At 36.5% G+C, this 21222-nt stretch overlaps 1 protein-coding gene across 1 annotated transcript in view; it reads left to right on the forward strand.

Annotated features, from left to right (window-relative positions):
* The first annotated feature begins 271 nt into the window (after positions 1–271).
* Positions 272–21222, forward strand: part of LOC137017094 (zinc finger protein 658B-like) — a 28533-nt gene continuing 7582 nt past the window's right edge. The window contains exons 1-3 of the mRNA XM_067381051.1: positions 272–458; positions 2284–2512; positions 14732–16409. Of these exons, the coding sequence (XP_067237152.1) occupies positions 2455–2512; positions 14732–16409 (1736 nt within the window). The 5' untranslated portion in view covers positions 272–458; positions 2284–2454. The remainder of the gene's footprint in view (positions 459–2283; positions 2513–14731; positions 16410–21222) is intronic.

The following is a 21222-nucleotide window of genomic DNA, read 5'->3' on the forward strand; positions in this document are numbered from 1 at the left end:
ATTAAAACTGTGACACGTATGATGTCAGAAAAAAATCGCTAAAATATAATGTCCACTACAGAGGACAGAAGTCTATTCCCGGGTTCCAGGAGGATATACTACTGTTGTTTCCCATTGTTCTTCTTGAATGATGTAAGCTGTAACTTTCCCGGACTTTCCAAGATCCTTCTCAAGGCCTTACAGGGGCATATATCCGCCATTTCATGCCCTCGAACACCAATAAATTCAACCAAGTTGTCTGATTTCCAAGTTTCTAGGAGTAAACCTCAGTTTAATCATGTGACATCGCTAACGTATTTTCTCCTTGCACAGATTCAGATTGACCAACAAGAAGCTCCTTCCACCAATGAGAAACCTGAAACAAACCTTGGACACGCCCATTACTCCGAGCTGCAGCGCCCCGTTTGCGTTCAGTTTCAGTCAGTGTCGATCTTCTGAGGTGAGGAGAGCAGCTCACGGTATTTCTCATTTACATATTTTTTCAAACACACTTTATATTGTTTGAACTTTGAACAGCATTTTACAGGCTAATCTCTGTATTGTTTTCAACAGGCACAGCGACATTTATGTGTCTTGCGTTTTCCTACTGAATTAAAATGCAGCGAGCATGTGAGGAAAATATTGAATTAATTCAGACCTGAGAGATTTGTGATTGTTTTAACGTTTTCGCGTATGAAAGTTTTTTTATAGGGTAGTTAGTAGTGTTGTTAGTGTTTTTTGTATTATTGTTTTAAAGTCATAATGTGATAATTATTAACAGCATTGTCTTTTAATAGAGCATTTTATATGCGTTTAGCATCCTGACTTAAATAATGTGTTTCTAACAGCAATTAAAGTAAGATGATCTGTGAATGATCTGAATGTCTTGTTGAATGAGTGTTGATAGTCTGAGGATCATCAATATTAACAGAGAAACTGCTAAAAAAACTGCTAAAAAAATTTATTTCATGTCAATATTTCCTGTTTTCACCTCATTTATTATGCTGATGTCTTCAGATCTGCTGTAAATTGACAACAGACTTGAGGGTATTTGTTTTCTTATATATATATTTATATATATATATATATATATATATATATATATATATATATATATATATATATATATATATATATATATATATATATATATATATATATATATATATATATATATATATATATATACAGTCCAAAAGTTTGGAACCACTAAGATTTTTAATGTTTTTAAAAGAAATTTCATCTGCTCACCAAGGCTACATTTATTTAATTAAAAATACAGTAAAAAACAGTAATATTGTGACATATTATTACAATTTAAAATAACTGTGTACTATTTAAATATATTTGACGAAGTAATTTATCCTGTGATGCAAAGCTGAATTTTCAGCATTGTTACTCCAGTCTTCAGTGTCACATGATCCTTCAGAAATCATTCTAATATGATGATCTGCTGCTCAAGAAACATTTATGATTATTTTCAATGTTGAAAACAGTTGTGTACTTTTTTTTCAGGATTCCTTGATGAATAGAAAGTTCAAAAGAACAGCATTTATCTGAAATACAAAGTACATTTATCTGAAATACTTCTGTAGCATTATACACTACCATTCAAAAGTTTGGGGTCAGTAAGAATTTTTATTTTTATTTTTTTGAAAAGAAATTAAAGAAATGAATACTTTTATTCAGCAAGGATGCATTAAATCAATCAAAAGTGGCAGTAAAGACATTTATAATGTTACAAAAGATTAGATTTCAGATAAACACTGTTCTTTTGAACTTTCTATTCATCAAATAATCCTGAAAAAAAATATTGTACACAAATAATATTCAAATATAAATGTTTCTTGAGCAGCAGATCATCATATTAGAATGATTTCTGAAGGATCATGTGACACTGAAGACTGGAGTAATGATGCTGAAAATTCAGCTTTGCCATCACAGGAATAAATTACTTTGTGAAATATATTCAGATTGAAAAGAGTTATTTTAAATTGTAATAATATTTCACAATATTACTGTTTTTTACTGTATTTTTAATTAAATAAATGTAGCCTTGGTGAGCAGATGAAACTTCTTTTAAAAACATTAAAAATCTTAGTGGTTCCAAACTTTTGGACTGTACTGTATATATATATATAAATATATATATATATATATATATATATATATATATATATATATATATATAATATTATATTATTAATCTTTATATATATATATATATATATATATATACAGATAAGATTATTCTGTTCTCCATTACTATAAAACGCACTCTGTAACAGATATATTTTTATTTAGTCAGATCAGCTCCTCCCACTGCGTTTCATCATCAGTGAAGCTCCTCCCACAACAATCACACACTAAAATTCCCCTAATTAATGCTGGAATATTCCCATCAGAGGAGCATCAGAGCATCAGGAGGAGCTGAAATCTGCAAAGACTGAGTTTATTAAAGAGGACAGTGAGAACATGAGTGATCCAGAACCCTGCAGAATGAAACACACTGAAGATACTGAAGAACAAAGAGGTTGGTGTTTATTCTTCATTCATTCATTCATGTTGATGAACAAGATTCATGTTAGAAAGATTCAAGCACTTCATCACATTTAGATAAACAGTCAGAATATGAAATAGATAATGAATTTTAAACAAATGTTCAGTAAAGGGAGGTTTGAGAAACTTTCATCGTGACTGTCAACATCAGTTCAAACGAACTTCTGCTTCACACAAAAGCACTGATGAAGGAGAGAAATAAACATGATGACATGATTCATTACATAATTTTTATCCAATATGATTCAACAAACTCATCTGTTACTAGGTTAGTAAAACTGGATTTCTTGATTACTTAAGCTTGTTACTGACATTAGATTATATATTTAGTCATCTGTCTAGTTTCATTTCCACTTTTGCCATATTCAAGCATGATTCAGATTAGAGATGGGACTTGCCTGTGTCACAATAAACCATGATAACTTGTCCTGATGGTTATTATTATCGTTTAAAATTTTATTATCGTTAAATGTTTAGTTCACCCAAAAAAATACATTTCTGTCATTAATTACTTATCCTCATGTTGTCCCAAACCCGTAAGACCTTCATTTTCAGTGCCGTTTTGAAACTGAAAGAGTGCACTCCCGCTCTTGAGCACTCTTTCGGTGACAAAACAGCAGACTGCATGCAAACCTTTACTACATAGTTTTTGTTATGATCACCGTCAGTTCTGTCACTTCCAGGACTACATTCCCCATAATCCTCTCTGCCAATCACCTCCACTCACTCCACCAATCACTTCACTAATCACCACACCCAGCTGCAGCACATTAACAGGACTATAAAGGACTTTCACTCACACCACCTCACAGCGAAGTCTTGTTTTCACTTGTGTTACATTTCTGAGCGTTTCCTTGTATCCTGTTTGCCTGTCTGTGATTGATCTTGCCTGATTCCTGTTTTACGACCCTGCCTGCCTCGATCCTTGCCTGTACTCTGACTACGACTCTGCCTGTTCCTTATTGCTCCTGTTTGTTCCTGTTTGACCCTGCCTGTACGACCACGCTCACTTCTAATAAAACGCTGCATTTGGATCTTACTCTGAGTCCCGCCTTCGTTACAGTTTTTCGTTGTTACAAACCTGACACCATACCGAAAATGGAGATTTGTTAGGCTTTCTTTTTAGATGGTTGTAGCTCATTTGAAATGCACACATTGGCGTTAAATAACACATAGTATGCGTGGACATAACATGGGATGGGGTTCTTCCGTTTTATTTGTTTATTCCCTTCCTTGTGTTTCTATTCTCTGTCCTTTGCATATCTATTATTTTTGTGTACATATATGTGTGTGTGTGTGTGTGTGTGTCCTATGTCAGAGACACAGATGAGAGATAATTTTAGCCATGCTGGAATGTGTGTGTAATGTAACCTTTCTCTCACTAATGCATGTTTTCCGAGTATATGTTGACTGAAGTGCCATATTCTTTATATGGAATTATGTGACGGCATCAAATTTCCATGTTGTGATTAATTGCTGAAGCTTTTATCATGGTATAAAGTATGTTTTATGGTGGGTAACTTTTACCTTAACACCTTTAACCTTATTATTTATTATTCTCAGGTTAGGTTGAGTAAGTCAAATCTGACCTAAATCATAAGCATTCAAACAATACTTACAATATGTTCAGAAGACTTCTCTGTGGTCTGTTCGTGCTCAAGGATTTAGTAATAAGAATATCGGTAGACAATTATTTGCAATTAATGTAGTAATAGTTTTGATTACAATTTAACAAAAGTAAAGGCAAACAAAGGTTATTAACAAAGTTATCAAAACAAAGCAAAGTTTCAATCAGAGGTGTAAAAAGCTGGGTTTCTCGCGTCGAGAGACACTGCTCAATCAGTATCTGTCTGGCCAGTATCTTCCGTCTCCAGAAAATCCACAAACTTCTCTGTCTACAACAAAAAACACCCCATCAAATTTAACCAATCTTACAACTTCTGTAGTATATTAACTGTGCAAGCAGTGCACAAAAACCTGGTCCCCTGACTGCCATGCCTTGTGTGCATCCAAATCATTGTACCAGTCTTTGAATCCGGGTTCAAAATTTTTTAAATTGTTCTTCCTTTCTTCTAGAATGTCTGTATTTAATCCAGTAATAAATTCAAAAGATCTCACACTATACTATACTATGGTTTCATCATCATTGTACCAAAGAACATATGCCATACTTTTATAACAATCTTTACATAAATCTCCCATTACAAGGTTTACTCTTGGGTCCATCAGTGTCTGGCAGCATCTCATATATTTTCCAACATCAATAACCACCCAGTAATTAAATTGTCTTGTCAAAAGTGTTTTAGTTTTGTCCTCTTCTTTCGAAGTGATTCCATCTCTAGCCATATAATCTTTCCCACAATTCCATTTTCTAGTCTTGTGGTCGCATGGGCATATACTTGTAGTATATTCTTTCCCTCTTTCTACACAGTTTTGGTTCTCAATCATTTTCCTATAGGCATCCAATGCCTTTAATCTCCAAATTGTATGTAAATCCCAATTATACTGAGTACCATCACATTTACTTAAATTCTTTTCTGGACAGTCTTCCCAGAATTTACGTGTTACAGTACTAATTTGGTATAGGGTTCATAATCTCCTAGAGTATTGGCTAATGCCTTCAGTAGTTTCTCCTATTCTGGTGGATTCATTATACCACTTTATCCATGAAAATGGATCCCACATCTTTTTTGGTGTTTCATACATAGTATACTTATTTCTAGTATAGTATTTTGCACAATTTCTCTGAAAATTTCTTTTAGGATTATACAACCCCCACTTTTCTATTTGTGGCCCGCCATTAGCTGGTCTGAGTGGGGTCGGGACAATTTGGGGTTCCCTAGTCTCCATAATAATTTCCTTTTGATGTTCCTGATAACATCCATGCTTCTCTCCAGGTCCAATATATTCTATTCCTTGCATCTTGTGCCAAATCCAAATTTTCTTTCTTTATGTAATATTAAAGATGTTTGTTCTTGTTCTACATTTCACTAGTATATTTTTTTCCCACTGTATAGTTTTTTACTATTTCTTCACATCGGCTACACTCCTCCAAAGTTCTCTGTTCACACGAACCAAAAATGAATCCTGTTTCTATAGTACAGTTTGCTACTTCTCTTATAGTAATTTCATCCACGACCATCAGTTGTGTGGTGAAATCAATTAAAGGACAAATTCCTGTTAGGATTACGATTCCTATTGCTAGCATTACCACCAGACAAGGCCTAGGCAAACACGGTTTCCTCCATTGTTGCGGTTTTCTTGCCCATTCTTCTCGTTCATCTGCGTCTTGAAGTTGCATCTTTCCTGAAAAATATAATAAAAATTTTAGATCATCCCCCCCACCCCAGAACCTCCTGTCAATCTCACTTGATTTTCAATCTTGTGCCAATTCAAGTTCAACAGCACATGCAAGAATTTGAGGTTCTGAGGCAGTGGTCATATTTATTATTACTTTAAACACCAGTGTATGCCTGTGTACTGGCAAAACTGAGGTTTCACCTTCCATTATTGGCCTCTTGCCAGGAGATAAAGCACCTGGCTTCATGCTTCCTTGTCTCCAGAAGCCAATTGGAACACACATAACTCTGCTCTCTTTTAAAAAGATTTTATTTGAGCATCTTTCTTCATCCAATTGTCCAAATAACACATATCACCATTCACCTCATCACACTCTCCCCTTCTTGGGTAATCAATTCGTGGTGATGAAATTTGTGTTCCTCCATGACTTTCTAATAATATTTTGGCAATAGTAGCTATTGACCAAATAATTCCAATTCCTTTTTCAGACTGAAACATTCTGCCTTTTTCGTCAAAGCAAGTTTTTAGGCTCTCTAACTCTTTCCCTAGGTCTCTAGGGTCAAGTAGCAGCCATTTACTTTGAACATCCTCCGTATTTTTCTTCATACGGTAGGACCATAAATAATTGACGCTAGAATTACCCAGCTGTTTCTGATAATTTGTATTATCCACGTACACCTTTGCACCTTCAAGTCTGCCTTTACTAGATAAATCACCAAAAGTCTTATTCCAAGACCACACTCTATGTCTACCATACACCAGCAATTTCCGTTGTTTAATATCTTCAAGACATTCATCACATTTAATCCATTTCATTCCTGTCCATAAACATTCACAGGCATCTTTTCTCTCTCCAAGTCTTTGAGTCATTATCACTTCAAGTTTAGGGAAAATAATCCTGCATTCCTGGCAGATAATATATATATATATATATAATATAATAATGCTGCTTTTATGCCTCCAGGGCATTTGAAATATTGGTCTCTCGGTACTTTGGACATTGTTTGTGGTTTGCTGTTTTTTAATTCCTTTCTGGATTTTGGTTTACTTTTAGCGGGCCCATCCCACCAAATATATTCTCCAAAGCTACCACAAATTACACACATTACTCCAAAAAATGCTTTATCACATTTTATTTTCACAGGTTTAGCTAACCTGCCTGTTTGTCTAGCTCTTTCATGTTCAACATTTGTTACTATATAATTAGCTTCACATTTTGTCATTAAATTGGTTTCAATTCTAATAATACCTCTTTGATTATGTATTTCTACTAACTTAAGCAGATCTTCTTTATCTTGTTGATAGTTCTCTTGTTTAATTTCTTTCTTTGCCTCCTTATTCCTTAACAAGGACCAGATTTATTTTATTCCAGAGGCCATTTTCAGCTAATTCTACTGTATGTTTATCAACTAGCTTGATTATTTTATCTTTTTTAGTAATTAAATCTTTAAATGGTTTATTTGTATTTTTATTGTCCAACCTACTCTGCAACAGTCTTCTGGCTGCTTTTCCTTTATGGTAGTCTTTCGTTTAACCTCTGTAAGATTAATAAAAAACAGCAGTTCTTCAATGTGTTGATCCCACTTGGCATGTTTACAGTTGGCCCTAATCCAACTTTTGATAGTGCCTACAGCCCTTTCTGCAAGGCAATTGCTCTCTGGAGCATATCGCAAAGACTTAGTTAAGATAATATGTTTTTCAGTTAGAAAATCTTCAAACTGTCTGCCAACAAAATATGTTCCATTATCCACACGTACACTTTCAGGACAGCCCCTTGCAATCATTAACTCTTCAATGGACTTAATTATTGCATTAGCTTTTGTTTCTTTTAAAGGCTTTGCCCAAATTCGTCCTGTAAATCCATCCACTGCCACCAATAAATATTTATTACCTGCTTTAGATCGAGGGTTCAAGGGCCCTGCAATATCTAAAGACCATTCTTGGTTTACTCTTTCTGGTGTTATGCTTCCATAATCATTTCGTATTGTTCTATTATACCCTTTACGCATACAGTTTTCACAGTTTAATTGTATAGTCCTATATTTCTGTCTCCAATTGGAAACAATATCTTATTATCTGTCAAAACTTTACCCATTAAATTTACACTTGGGTGTCTGAGTTGATCATGAATTTTTTGTATAACATTTTCCTCAGTTTCCTTAATTACTACTATTCGTCTCATACGTGCCAGCCTGTCGACCTCATTGTTTCCCTTGGCCATTAAAGTGTCTTCTTTAGAGTGGCTTGGTTGGTGTATAACGGTCAATTCCATACCTCCCATTAATTCCTGAATTTCCTGCCATTATTCTGCATGTTCAATTGGTTTACCTTTTGATTTGGTATAACCATTTTCTTTCCAAATTGGTAAATGATCATTAATTCCTTCTACCACCTAATTACTATCTGCAACTATTATGGCTTGTGAGATTTCACAGTTTCTCAGTGCTTTGAGTGCTTTCGCTACTCCCATTAATTCTGCGTACTGTGCTGTACCATCTGTAACTCCCTTTTCAGAGACCATGACCTTGCCGCCTCGCTTCACAATGAAAACCCAATCAGCTTCCTTATCTTTACTCGTCTTAGAACCATCCGTGAAAACAACTGTACTTTTATACATATCCAGTGTCTTTTTCTGACATTTTCTTAATTCTTTATGCCTAAGTATTAAGTCTGGATCCAAGAGCATATTTTCGCATCTCTGCCATCGAATATTTTGTGCACGAGCGTCTTCAACTTTATTTTTAGAAAGATGAGCCAATCCTGCTGTATTCATGTTAATAATTATCTTCTGCCCCCATGCCAGACCTTTCAACTCGCAATACCTTTTACTGAGTGCAGCAAGTTGTTTTTTCCACTGGAGTGAATTTAGTTTCTGGATTTTCCCAACTACCTGACATAATCCTAACAGGTATGTTACTTTTTTCATTCCTCACTATTAATTGATACCCTATAGTATCCATTTCCAAATCAGCTTCTAAATTCTTTCCATCATTTCTTCCTTCCAAATTTCCTGAACTTAAAATAGCTTCTTTAAAGCAGAACTAAGTAACTTTTTTTACCTTCATAAATAGTTTTCTAAGTCCTTACGATGGTTAATTGACTTATAGTGGTGTATTTGAGGCGAGCACTAACCCCCTCTCAACTTGAGCTGCACCGACCCGAAACAATCTCATCTCATGTTCACGTTCACGCGAGAGTGACAAAATGCTTTACGGTAATTCAAAAACAATGTATATATTATGTCTTTATAAGACAATTTCGAAAATTACCCACCTCCATCGAGTGTACTGTATTTGCAAATTACCCACCTCCTCTTTCTTGTACTGTATTTGCAAAACTACTGCGCTGGCGAGTGTTGTAGTCGTTGTAGTCCAGAGCTGCGCTTGGAGTATTTATGACAGTGTCGTTCACTGAAGGAAACTGTAGGGGAAGCTTTGTGAATCTTGCTTAGTTCTGCTTTAAGTTCTTGCAAAGCTTCTTCTGCTTTTTCAGTCCAATTTATGCGTCCACCCTTTATGGCTATATAAATTGGTTTTGCTATCTGGCTAAAACGAGGAATTAAGTCTCTAACATACCCCATCAATCCCATTGTTTGTTGGACCTCTCGAACGGTTTTCGGGGTCCCAATTTGGCTGACTCTGTCTTTCATAGTCTGAGTAACACCTCGATTACCTGCTGAAATCCAAAAACCTAAAAATTCTACCACGTCTGTCATCAATTGTGTCTTTTTATTGTTACGTCCCGTAGCGTTTTTTTCTCTCTCTCTCTTTCTCCTTCACTCTCACTTGTTACAGGTCCCGTAATTGGATGATGTCGCTGACAGTCATTGGAGTCTCGCGACATCCTGAGAACCAATCAGATGCTAGTGGGCGCGTATAAAGATCCGGATGTGACACGAGCACGGGAGAAGCGCTTGCTTTGTTTTTGTTTGCTCTCCTGCGTTTGCTGTTGTATTTTTGCTCTTGTTTAGTTTGATTTGTTTATTGTGTGTTTTCTTCATTTGAAACTTTGCTCATCACGCTTTACTACTGATACTGTGATTATGGCGTGACTCGACTCTCGGTTTACCAGAGTTTGTTCAAGTCCTTCTCCGATACATAGTGATGGGACCAGGTTAGTATGTCACGTGACTTACACCTCGCAGCACTTAGAGTAAAGTTGTTTAAACACACTAGTTTAGGAGCGGGTGCCAATTTATGTATTTATGTTTGTTAGTTAGTGTAGATGGCGGTGTTCTACACTGAAGATGTTATTTTCCTTGCTTTCTTTTGATTAGTTTAGAATTTGTTGGGGTTTAGTTAACTTGTTTTGTTTTATTGATTTCTTTGCTTTAGCACCGCTCTCGTCCCTCGCTTTGTTATCGTTTATTTTACTTTTGTATATAATTTGCAAATAGGTATTTGTTTGTTTTGGATGAATATTTGGTTCACTGCTTATTGTATCATTGGGTGTTTTGTTACATTGAATCATTTTCCCTTACTAAAAGCAACTACGAATTTAGTTCTTCTCTGCCTGTTTCTTCACTACACACATCACATCTCCTTAATAAATGAGTACATTCTTTTAACAGCATTTTAATAGTTAATCTTTTCTCATATTACGTCTCCATATCCTCTAGACGCCAGGGTACGTAACATTTATATTTAATTTAAACCCTGCCTCCGCAAAACGGCTTAGCACCTGTTTAACAGTTTTTACATGTTCTTCTTCATCGTTAGATACAATCAACACATCGTCTATATAAATTTCAACCTCCAAATCCTTTAAAATTTCTAGCATTATTGCTTGAAACACTACTGGTGAATTTAAATAACCTTGTGGTAACCTTTGATAAACATAATGTTTATTATCTACAGTAAAGGCTGTTTTTTCCTGGCTTTCTTCAGCTAAAGGTACAGACCAAAATCCATTTGCAAGGTCTAATTTTGAGAAATATTTTCCATCTCGCAATCGTTCAATTGTGTCTCGAGGTAACGTCTATCCGGCTTTGTTACCCTGTTCAAGGCTTTAAAATTAGTCACTAATCTAAATGAATTATCGGGTTTAGGTATTAACTGTATTGGGCTATTAGTAATAGCTCCTTTCATTTCTTTTATAACCCCTTGCTCCTCTAATTCTTGTATTGTTTGTTTCAATTCAGGTATTCCTTTTTTATTAATCGGGTATTGTCGTTGAGGTTTATGTATTCCTCCCTCAATAACGTGCAAATTTATCACTCACTATTCCGCAATCATTTTTACTCTGTCCAAAGGGCGTTGTCCTTAATGCTGACATTAACTGATTCTTTGCCCACTCTGAACCCTTAATTCCCTTTTCTATTCTTTGTAATTCCTGTTCATAATTGACCTCTTTCAATCTTAAAATCTTCTTTAGGTCTTTTGCTGCTAATAAATTTTCTGAGCCTTCAATCATAGTAATTCCATATTTTCCCCGTTTTTTCTGTTCTTATTTGCCCATCATATGTTTGTACATGAATTATACCATTTTTATCTAAAGGCTCAGCTGAAATACTCACTTCGGCACCTGTGTCAATCAAAAAATTTGTCCCTTGTATTTCAATATATAAATTACAATTTTCCTCTTTCACTCTGGGGTCACAAAGTCTGTTTTTCAGCTGGCCGGCCGTATTTCATGCCAGGTCAGAGCCGTTTCTCTCTTTCTTACTCGCTTTATCTGTTTTTTCTTTCTGAAGCTGCGTTTGCTGCTCTGCCTGATTGACTACTTTATTCCTTCTAACTTTTTTTGAGTTATTTGTTTTGTTCTTACGGTCTTCAATCACTTTACTTCTCTCTACGGGGGTCATTTCTTCCCACTTGTTTGTTGGGATACAGCTTGTATTCAGCGGAGTCCTTATGCTCTTTTCCCCCCTGATATATTATGCACTGGTTTCTTTGTTGTGTTAAAGGTCTGTGTATTTCCAGCAAACTTGTTTATTTTTCTCTGTTCACTCTGAAACCGTGTATCATACCATTTAAACCCTTCCTGCTTATTAACTTGAAACCTATTATTTTTAAATTTCTTTTTATTCTGTTGCCCCTGTTTTGGTATATTTTGAGGTGCCATTTTCTTTATTGCTTTCACATGCCTGGAACCCAGGTCGTATTCAGCCAATTTCTCTTCAATTTTGTCCCTAGTCGCATTGTTTAACAACGTAACCAGTCCCTGTCCTCCAGGGATTTTCCGTCCAACTTGTCGTAATAGTGGTACCTTTTCTGTAGCAGGAATCTCCTGTTCTATGGATAACCAAATTCCTAATAACGGAACCTGCTCCTTTTGGGCATTAATTAGGGTTTTTTCCCATTCAATAAATTTATCTTCAGTGCCTGTTAAATTTCTCATTCTTCCTAAAGCTTCTGCAGAGATTGGATGCCCAGTACAGGTCTGTACCAGCCTTGTAGCGGCATCCCGACTCAGCTGTGCATTCTCTGCTGCTTTCATAATACGATCTGCATATGCACTGGGGTCTTCATGCATCTTTTTGCCCCCCAACTTGCTTTCTTACTGCTTCAGTAAGCTGTAATTCCAGCAGTTTTGCATGTATGCTATTCTGATCTGTCCTGGTTTCCTGAGGATTATCGAATTCCAACTGTCTAATTGGGGTTTTAAATCCAGGGGTTGCTGATCTAATTCTGACCCTCTTCCTTGGTTCTGAATTTTCACTCTCCCAGTCCTCCGGCTCCATTAATATAGTATTCTCTGTTATTGCTTTCTGACATTGTAACTTTTCTATTTCTCTTTTTAGACTTTTAATATCTGATTTCAGTCGCTTAATCACTTTTTCCAATTCTTTAACTACTTTCCTAGTATATTCATATCCTTCTTGAAACAGTATTTGCTTCCCTGTTTTAGACCATCCTTCTGTACTAGCAACTCTCCGTGCCGATGGAGAGCGACTGGCTGACCTAATTTTCCGTAAGTCATATTGTTATCCTGAATAATTCTCTGGTCCCACTGTTTTGTCAACGTTCTACCTCGTTTTTCACTAGTAGGATTTTTATATTTAGTACCTTTTATAACAACTTCAGGCCAGTCATTTTCTATTTGGTGTGTTACTCGTTTTAATTCAAGCTTACTTCCTCTTTTATTTTGGAGTTTAGCTTCTCTATCAATATTGTCTGCTTCACTACTGTCACTATTCGTACACGATGACAAAGAATCTGACGTGTCAGAATCACAACCAAGCTCTGACATTTCAGATCCAAATTCCGACTCCGTCTCACCCTGTTGTAAATCTCCTTCCACTCTAGGGCCATCCCATTGAGGAGCAGATGGATGAGAGGATCCTGGCTGTTTTTGTTCATCTCTCTGTTTAAGAATTTTTTCCAATTCTTCTGGATTTGTATTAGACATTAATAAATGTATTGTTTATTAATTAACCTGACCTTCCTGAGACATATCTGTGATACCTGATATTATTCCTTCTATTACTGATGTTACAGGATGTTTAAATTTCCCAGTTCCCATTAAAGTCATATGTATCTGACTTTCATTTCTGCTTAGTGTTTCTCTTATCACGGCTGCTGTTATCGTCCTGGCTTCCAGCCAAGAACGTTCTCTACTACACAGCTCTTCTCTGCAGTCCGTCATTACAGTATGTGCCACAAAATTCCACTGAGGGAGCCCAGATGTCATTCTGACCGTTACTTGGGGTCCAAGCTGAGCACTCATGTTCTCTATTTCCTGTAATGCTGGAGTACCTAATCTACTGAAAATTGCTTCAGGCGTTCCAGAGCCAGTTATCATTTGTTTGTTTCCATTTAATATTACAATGCCTCCTTCTGTTTTCTCAATTAAGCTGTCACAAACTAAAAGTCTTATTTCACCTATGTTTAACAGAATTAACAATTCTGGGGTTGGTGTATATGGATGGGCCATGGTAATAACACTTTCTCTATCCTCCTCTTCATTTACTGGTAGAGTTAATCTAATCTCTGCTGCTTGTTCAAAGTCATTAATGCCAAGCTGATATTTCTTGACTTTTTCCATATCCGGTATATCTCCTCTTACTTTCTTTAGTGCTTTACCGGTCATACCAAAAATGTCTATTTTGCCTTGATCCCTTTTACTAATAGTAGCTATTATATTTTCTGCTTCTGGCGTTTTACACTGTAACTGTATAGTACAAGCAAGATTCCTTATTAAACGTTGACTGAACATTTGATTGAAATCAACCACGACCAACGCGAGCAGAGCCTGACGGGGTGATCTGAGAAATCCATACAAACATATTCAACCATCCATAAAGGTTACCTACCAGCTCTTTGTTTGGTGTCTTGACTTCCCACACTTGATAAAGTAAAAGTCCAAGTCCGCGACGACCATTGTTTCTCTGACGCTGCACTTCTTTGAATCGCAAACTTCAGTAGAGTCTATAAACTGACTGGCCGTAAAATGAACCAATCACAAGACATCATATAGGGGGGGCACCTGGGGTGGCCCCTGATCTCCGGGTCTGGTGGTACCATTTTAGCATAGCTTAGCGTAGTTCATTGAATCTGATTAGACCGTTATCAAAACATTGTAAAGCACCATAACGTTTGTGCACTATAATCCAAGACTTCTGAAGCTATTCGATAGCTAAATGTGAGGTACAAATGAATATTTAAGTTAATGGAAACTCATCATTCTCCATTCAGCATCCAAACACAATGAAAGTGTACTCACTCCAAAATCAGTGTTCCCATTATTATACTTTATTTCTAGATAAAGATCTCTGGTTTTGCATAACAAAGACATTTATTTTCAATACAGTCAAAAAGACACAAGATGGCAAGTTGCATTTGAATTAAATGAGAGAGCACGTCCCTGGTTTATAATGCTTTGACTTTTGATGATGATCATATAATTTATTTGTTTTATGCTTAAAAAATATGCTCATTTTCTTTGATTTCAGACATGATGGAAGCGAATGAGGAGAGTGAAGAACTGAGTGAAGTGGAGGAGGAGCATCATGTCAAACCTGGAGAAAAACCTTTGAGTCGCTCAAAGACTAAAAAGAAATTTGTAAAGAAAAGAAGAGCCAAGAAATCTACAACCTGCACTCAGTGTGGAAAGAGTATATCAACCAAACATCTTGATGAGCACATGAGAATCCACACTGGAGAAAAGCCGTTCACATGTGAACAATGCGGGAAGAGCTTTACACAAACATCAAATCTTAAGGAACACATGAAGATCCACACAGGAGAGAAACCATTCACATGTGATCAATGTGGGACAAGCTTTGCACTAAAAATACATCTTAAGGAACACATGAGGATCCACACTGGAGAGAAGCCATTCACATGTGATCAATGTGGGAAGAGTTTCCCATACAAACGAAGTCTTGACATTCACTTGAGAGTTCATGGAGAGAAGCCGTTCACATGTGATCAGTGCGGGAAGAGCTTCACACAAAAAATACACCTTAAGGTTCACATGATGAGCCACACTGGAAAGAAGCCGCATGTATGCGATAAATGTGGTAAGAGTTTCATAGATTCAGCACGCCTTAAAAGTCACATGAGAATCCACACCGGAGAAAAGCCATTCATGTGTGATCAGTGTGAAAAGAGTTTCACATGCAAACAAAGTCTTGATCATCACCTGAAAGTTCATACTGGAGAGAGACCGTTCACATGTGATCAATGTGGGAAGAGTTTCATTTATTCTTCAAAACATAAAAGACACATGAAAATCCATACGAAAGAGAAGCCGTACGTATGTGATAAATGTGGGTTTAGTTTCAAAGAAAAAACAAACCTCACGATACACATGAGGATTCACACCGGAGAGAAGCCATTTGCATGCAATACATGTGGAAAGAGTTTCAAGGATTCAGGATATCTTAAGAGTCACATGAGAATCCACACTGGAGAAAAGCCTTTCATGTGTGAACAGTGTGAAAAGAGATTCGCAAACAAACAAAATCTTAAGCTTCACATGAGAATCCACACTGGAGAGAAGCCGTTCACATGTGATCAGTGCGGGAAGAGCTTCAAACATAAATCAAGTCTTGAGCTTCACATGAGAGTTCACACCGGAGAGAAGCCATACATGTGTGTTCAGTGTGAAAAGAGATTCACTCACAGACAAAATCTTAATGCTCACGTGAGGATCCACACTGGAGTGAAGCCGTTCACATGTGATCAGTGTGGGAAAACATTTATTGGGTCATCAAACCTGAAGAAACACCTGACAGTTCATACGAAGGAGAAGCCACATTCATGTTCTGTGTGTGGAAAGAGTTTTTCACTGCTGCAAAGTTTACAGACACATCAGAATATACACACTGGTGTGAGAGAGTTCATGTGCTTTGAGTGTGAGAAGACTTTCATTTCAGTTGGACATTTAAAACTGCACCAGAGAATTCACACTGGAGAAAAACCTTACAAGTGTTCACACTGTGACAAGAGATTCAGTGCTTCAGCACATCTGAAAAGACATGAGAGGATCCACACTGGAGAAAAACCTCACAAGTGTTTACACTGTGACAAGAGATTCAGTTGTTCATCATCTCTGAAAGCACATGAGAGGATCCACACTGGAGAAAAACCTTACAAGTGTTCACACTGTGACAAGAGATTCAGTCAGTCAACACATCTAAAAACACATGAGAGGAACCACAGTAAGAAGAAGCCGCACATGTGTGATCAGTGCCGAAAGAGTTTCTCTTGTAAAAGTCACCTGAAGATACACATGAAGATCCATGCAGTGGAGAAACCACTTAGTGGAGAAACCAATTAGTTTCCTAACAGCCATGATGAGTGACGGGGCATTTTGTTGGTTGATTGTGTGGGCTGATTTTATTGAAGACATCTACGACCTACTTTTCAAGATAATCATAGAGATTGTTATTTTTTACATCTTTGTAATAATTTAATAATAAAACTACAGCAATGAGCGGCCATTAGATGGTAGTGTTGACTGGCCTCCAGTCATCTCCATCGTGTGTCTTTCATGCATGGTGGTGTATTTGAATAACAATTCAATGTGAGCTAGCAATAGAGCTGTTAGAGAAGTTTCCATTGCGTTTTTATCATGTTTTCATAATTGGAAAATGCAGACATAATTAGAGGTTGACTGATTGATCGGCTGGCTGATATATCGGGCCAGTTTTTTTTTTTTTTTAAATAGGCAGGCGCATTTGCCTTTTCCATCCATAAAGGCCAGTTTGTACTTGATTTTCCGCATTCCGCTGCCTTTCAAAATACACTCCTTTGGGTGGAAAAACGGCACCAAACAAAGACAAATGCATTTAGCACCTGTTCACTATCAAGTTGACTGCTGTTTTCAAGTGCTCAAGTCACTCACACATGCCCTGTTGTACATGAGGATCATCCTGCTTGTGGTCTGCGAGCCTTCCTGTCATGTCACCTGTTGGAGTTTGGGTTCCTTGCTGCTGTCGCCTTTGGCTTGCTTAGTTAGGGACACTTGACATTTGAGATTCAACAGTGCTTTGATCTGCCTGCATTGACACCATTTTCTTTAAGAGCTGCCATGCAGCCAAAATTATATACCAGTTATCACTGTAAAGCTGCTTTGACACAATCTGCATTGTAAAAGCGCTATATAAATAAAGGTGACTTGACTTTACTTCAACCAGCTGTAGTTTAGGCTACAGTTAGTAACAAAACCTGGTAACGCGCCCAGCGGCCGGCCATGCATATCATTAGTGCAACCATTCATTTGCATGTGAAAGTAGAAACACATGCAATTCAGACAAATCCTGGCTAAAACGTGGATGTTAACATTAAATGTGTCCGTGTCCGACATAGCCTCCACGACGTCATCGCTCGTGTCCAGCACATTCTTACACAGATATGAGCAGCAGGCTTTGTAATATGGGCGAACTCTTTTATTATTGTTATAACTTTTTAATTATGGCCATTTTACTTACAATAAGTATCTGTGAACAAACATAAACCGAAAGCATGTTTCAGAATAGTTTTTAGAAGGTTCTCAAAATTTTGAGCCATGTATTATTACTATGAATTAGGCTACTACTAAGTTTATTTGACAGTCTAGATACTTGATTACCTGTTTTGTGTGTATAATTTAACATATACATTATTTTTAGTGCACTGATTGGAGAGGCTTGTGTTATTAAATAAATGTTTAATTTAAGCAGTTTTCTGCATCAATGTCATATAACTTAACTATTAGATTTTATGAGGGGGAAAAAGAAAATTGGACAAACATATCAGCCATTGGCTGCTCTGATTTCTAAATTTCAGCATCAGCCAGAGAAAAACCCATATCGATCGACCTCTACTCAAGAGTCTCACCTCAGTCATGGTATTGAGGGTGGAAGAAAGAACCTTTGGGTTACAAGTCCGACTCTCTAACCACTAGGCCACGACTGCACATCAAGTGGTAGAAATGAAATGTGTATGATTCAGAGAGACGCACAGAGACAGCAACGTGGCCACTTGCTATCGCTTTTCATTTAATTCATATATCATTTCATTCATTTATCATATCGTTTATATGTTATAAACATTTAAATCAAGTAGTAGAAAATGTGCATTGAAGGGGGTGGATTCTGTAATCCAGTGCTGCTTCAATATATATCCTTTTTTAGTAAGTGGACATAAGTGACTATGATAAAGGTATTAATCAATATTCAACCTTTTATGTATTAAACGATTTGAATGATTTATTTCAAGTATATGCAACCATAGAAATGATTTGAAATGTTTGTTGAAATGTTCTTTCCAAGTATTCTTTAATGTCTGTGTTTGATGTCTGAAATATATAGACTTGGTTTCAAGAGACCTTCAACATGTGTTCAGACATAAATCTGTTTTTTCTAGCTGACCAAGACTGCTAGGGTCACAAAGGTCACCGCAACTCATGGTATACGTGGCACAATTTCATCTTGCTCTTCTGTATTTTTCTAAAGAATAAAGAGGAATATTGTCTGTATAGTCTACATAGTTTTTCTTAGTTACAAACCTGACCCAAACCTAAGGATATTCATGAACATTAACCCAAACCCGACCCCAAATCCACAAGTTCTTCGGGACCCGTCGGGTAGCAGTTATTGTTATGGGTTAAATATTAATAATAATTAAATTCTAAATAGTAGAGGAAGCAGCATGATTGGTCACATTGTTCATTATGAAGAAGCCATTTCTTAAAATTATACTTAAATGAGTTACACAATGTACATTCTCTAATTGATTATAGTACAGAATTCCACTGATCTTATGAACTAAATGCTGTTTGTGACAGAAGAAAGTTGTAGTTTGTGTTTTTCTTTCATTGTTTGTTCACAACAGGAGTTTGAATGATTATAAGAATGTTTCAGGAACATCATACTAACCTTTAAATAACATTCTGTTAACATTAAGGAAACTGGACTTTTTATGTTCTTGGAATGTTACAAATCAACGTTCCAAGAATGTTGAATTTTAAATCAAAAGTTGAAAGAACGTTTGACTATCATCATTCCTTTTAAAACACGTTCCTCTAATGTCAAGAAAACATTTTTACATTCCCAGAAACAACACTGAAGATTTGGAGAACGTTCTTATAACAGAATTCAGTTAGCTGGTTAGATGTCTGGGGTTTAATGACATCAATATCCAAAGAGACAATCGGCTATTCAGTCTTGTTGTTTCCTACAGAATTTAGGTTCTTATCTTCATAATTGATATAAGTTGTAACTTTCCAAGACCTTCCAAGATACTTTTAAGTTTCTCACAGGGGCAAGCTATGTCTTTTCATGTCCTTGAACTCCAGTAAACTCAACCAAGCTGTCTGCATGATTTCCTTTTAAGTTTCTAGGAGTAAACCACAGTCGAATCACAGTTCTGTGTCCTTTGAAAACACACAAATGCACACACTTCTGCTCCTTCTCATGGGTAGCACACACACATACATGACTAACAATTACTATACGTATCTGCCAATACAGTTTAATGCAATTCTTAGAATCAAAACAAATAACATTGTAAGCAATGTATTATATTCAATACATTGGCTAAATACAACACAAATTCTGGAAAAGTTGGGACATTTTTTAAATTTGAATAAAATGAAAACTAAAAGATTGAGATTAAAGTCTGAGATTTCCAACAAGAATGTCAAATTTGGACTCGTCTGACCCAAGAACACTTTTCCACAGTCCATTTTAAACGAGGCTTAAATGAGGACATGACAGCGCTTTTGGACCATGTACACATGTGGCTTCCTTTTTGCTTTAGTTGGCATCTGCAGATGGCACGGCGGATTGTGTTTACCAACAGTGGTTTCTGGAAGTATTCCTGGGCCCATTTAGTAATGTCATTGTCACAATCATGCCGATGAGTGATGCAGTGTCGTCTGAGGGCCTGAAGACCAGGAGCATCCAATAAAGGTCTTCGGCCTTGTCCCTTACGCACAGAGATTTCTCCAGCTTCTCTGAATCTTTTGATGATGTTATACACTGTAGATGAGATTTGCAAATCCTTTGCAATTAGATGTGGAGTTTTTAAAGTATTCCACAATCTTTTTACGCACTCTTTCACAAATTGGAAAGCCTCTGCCCATCTTTACTTCTGAGAGACTCTGCCTCTCAGAAACATCCCCTTTTTTTATAGCTAATCATGTTATAGGCCTGATATAAATTAACTTAATTAGTTGCTAGATGTTCTCCCAGCTGAACCTTTTCAAAATCTCTTGCTTTTTCAGCCATTTGTTGCCCGTGCCAACTTTTTGAGACCTGTAGCAGGAATCAAATTTGAAATTAGCTTATTTAGTGGATAAGTAAAATTTCCATTTAAACATTTGTTATGTTATCTAAGTTCTATTGTGAATACAATTTTGGCTCATTTGATTTGAAAGTCTTTTAGTTTTCATTTTATTCTAATTTAAAAAAAACATCCCAACTTTTCTGGAATTCGGGTTGCATTTACAATAAACAAGGAGGCCGGATAATTTCTTAATATACATATGTCTCATTAGCGGCTGTTTCTATGGGCCACTATATGCATGTTATGGACAGATACTCAAGGAACACAGGATTAAGCGATGAATGGTGTTTATTGAAAAACAGCAGGTATGAATATTAATGCAGGTAAGTGAGGCACGTCCTGATATTGCTGAGTTAGCTGCGTTCCTGGGTCAACATATTTTGTTGACCCCGGAACAACATTCTAGTCTGAAAATTTAGTCTTAACCCTATTCCTATCCCTAAACCTAACCCTACCCATAAGTTATCCCAAAAATCAGAGGGAAATGATAGATGAATAACACTGATGTAGAAGCACCAATTCATGATTTTAAACCTAAACTTGACATAATCTGTAAAATCTGATTGGTTGATTTGAATGTTGTTCCAGGATCAACAAAAATGTTGACCCAGGAACATGCTGATATCAGGTTATGCGTAAGGGAGCATGATATGTAGGCTTGTTGGAT

Source organism: Chanodichthys erythropterus, chromosome 3, assembly GCF_024489055.1.
Source record: "Chanodichthys erythropterus isolate Z2021 chromosome 3, ASM2448905v1, whole genome shotgun sequence".
NCBI classification, from domain to species: Eukaryota; Metazoa; Chordata; class Actinopteri; order Cypriniformes; family Xenocyprididae; genus Chanodichthys; species Chanodichthys erythropterus.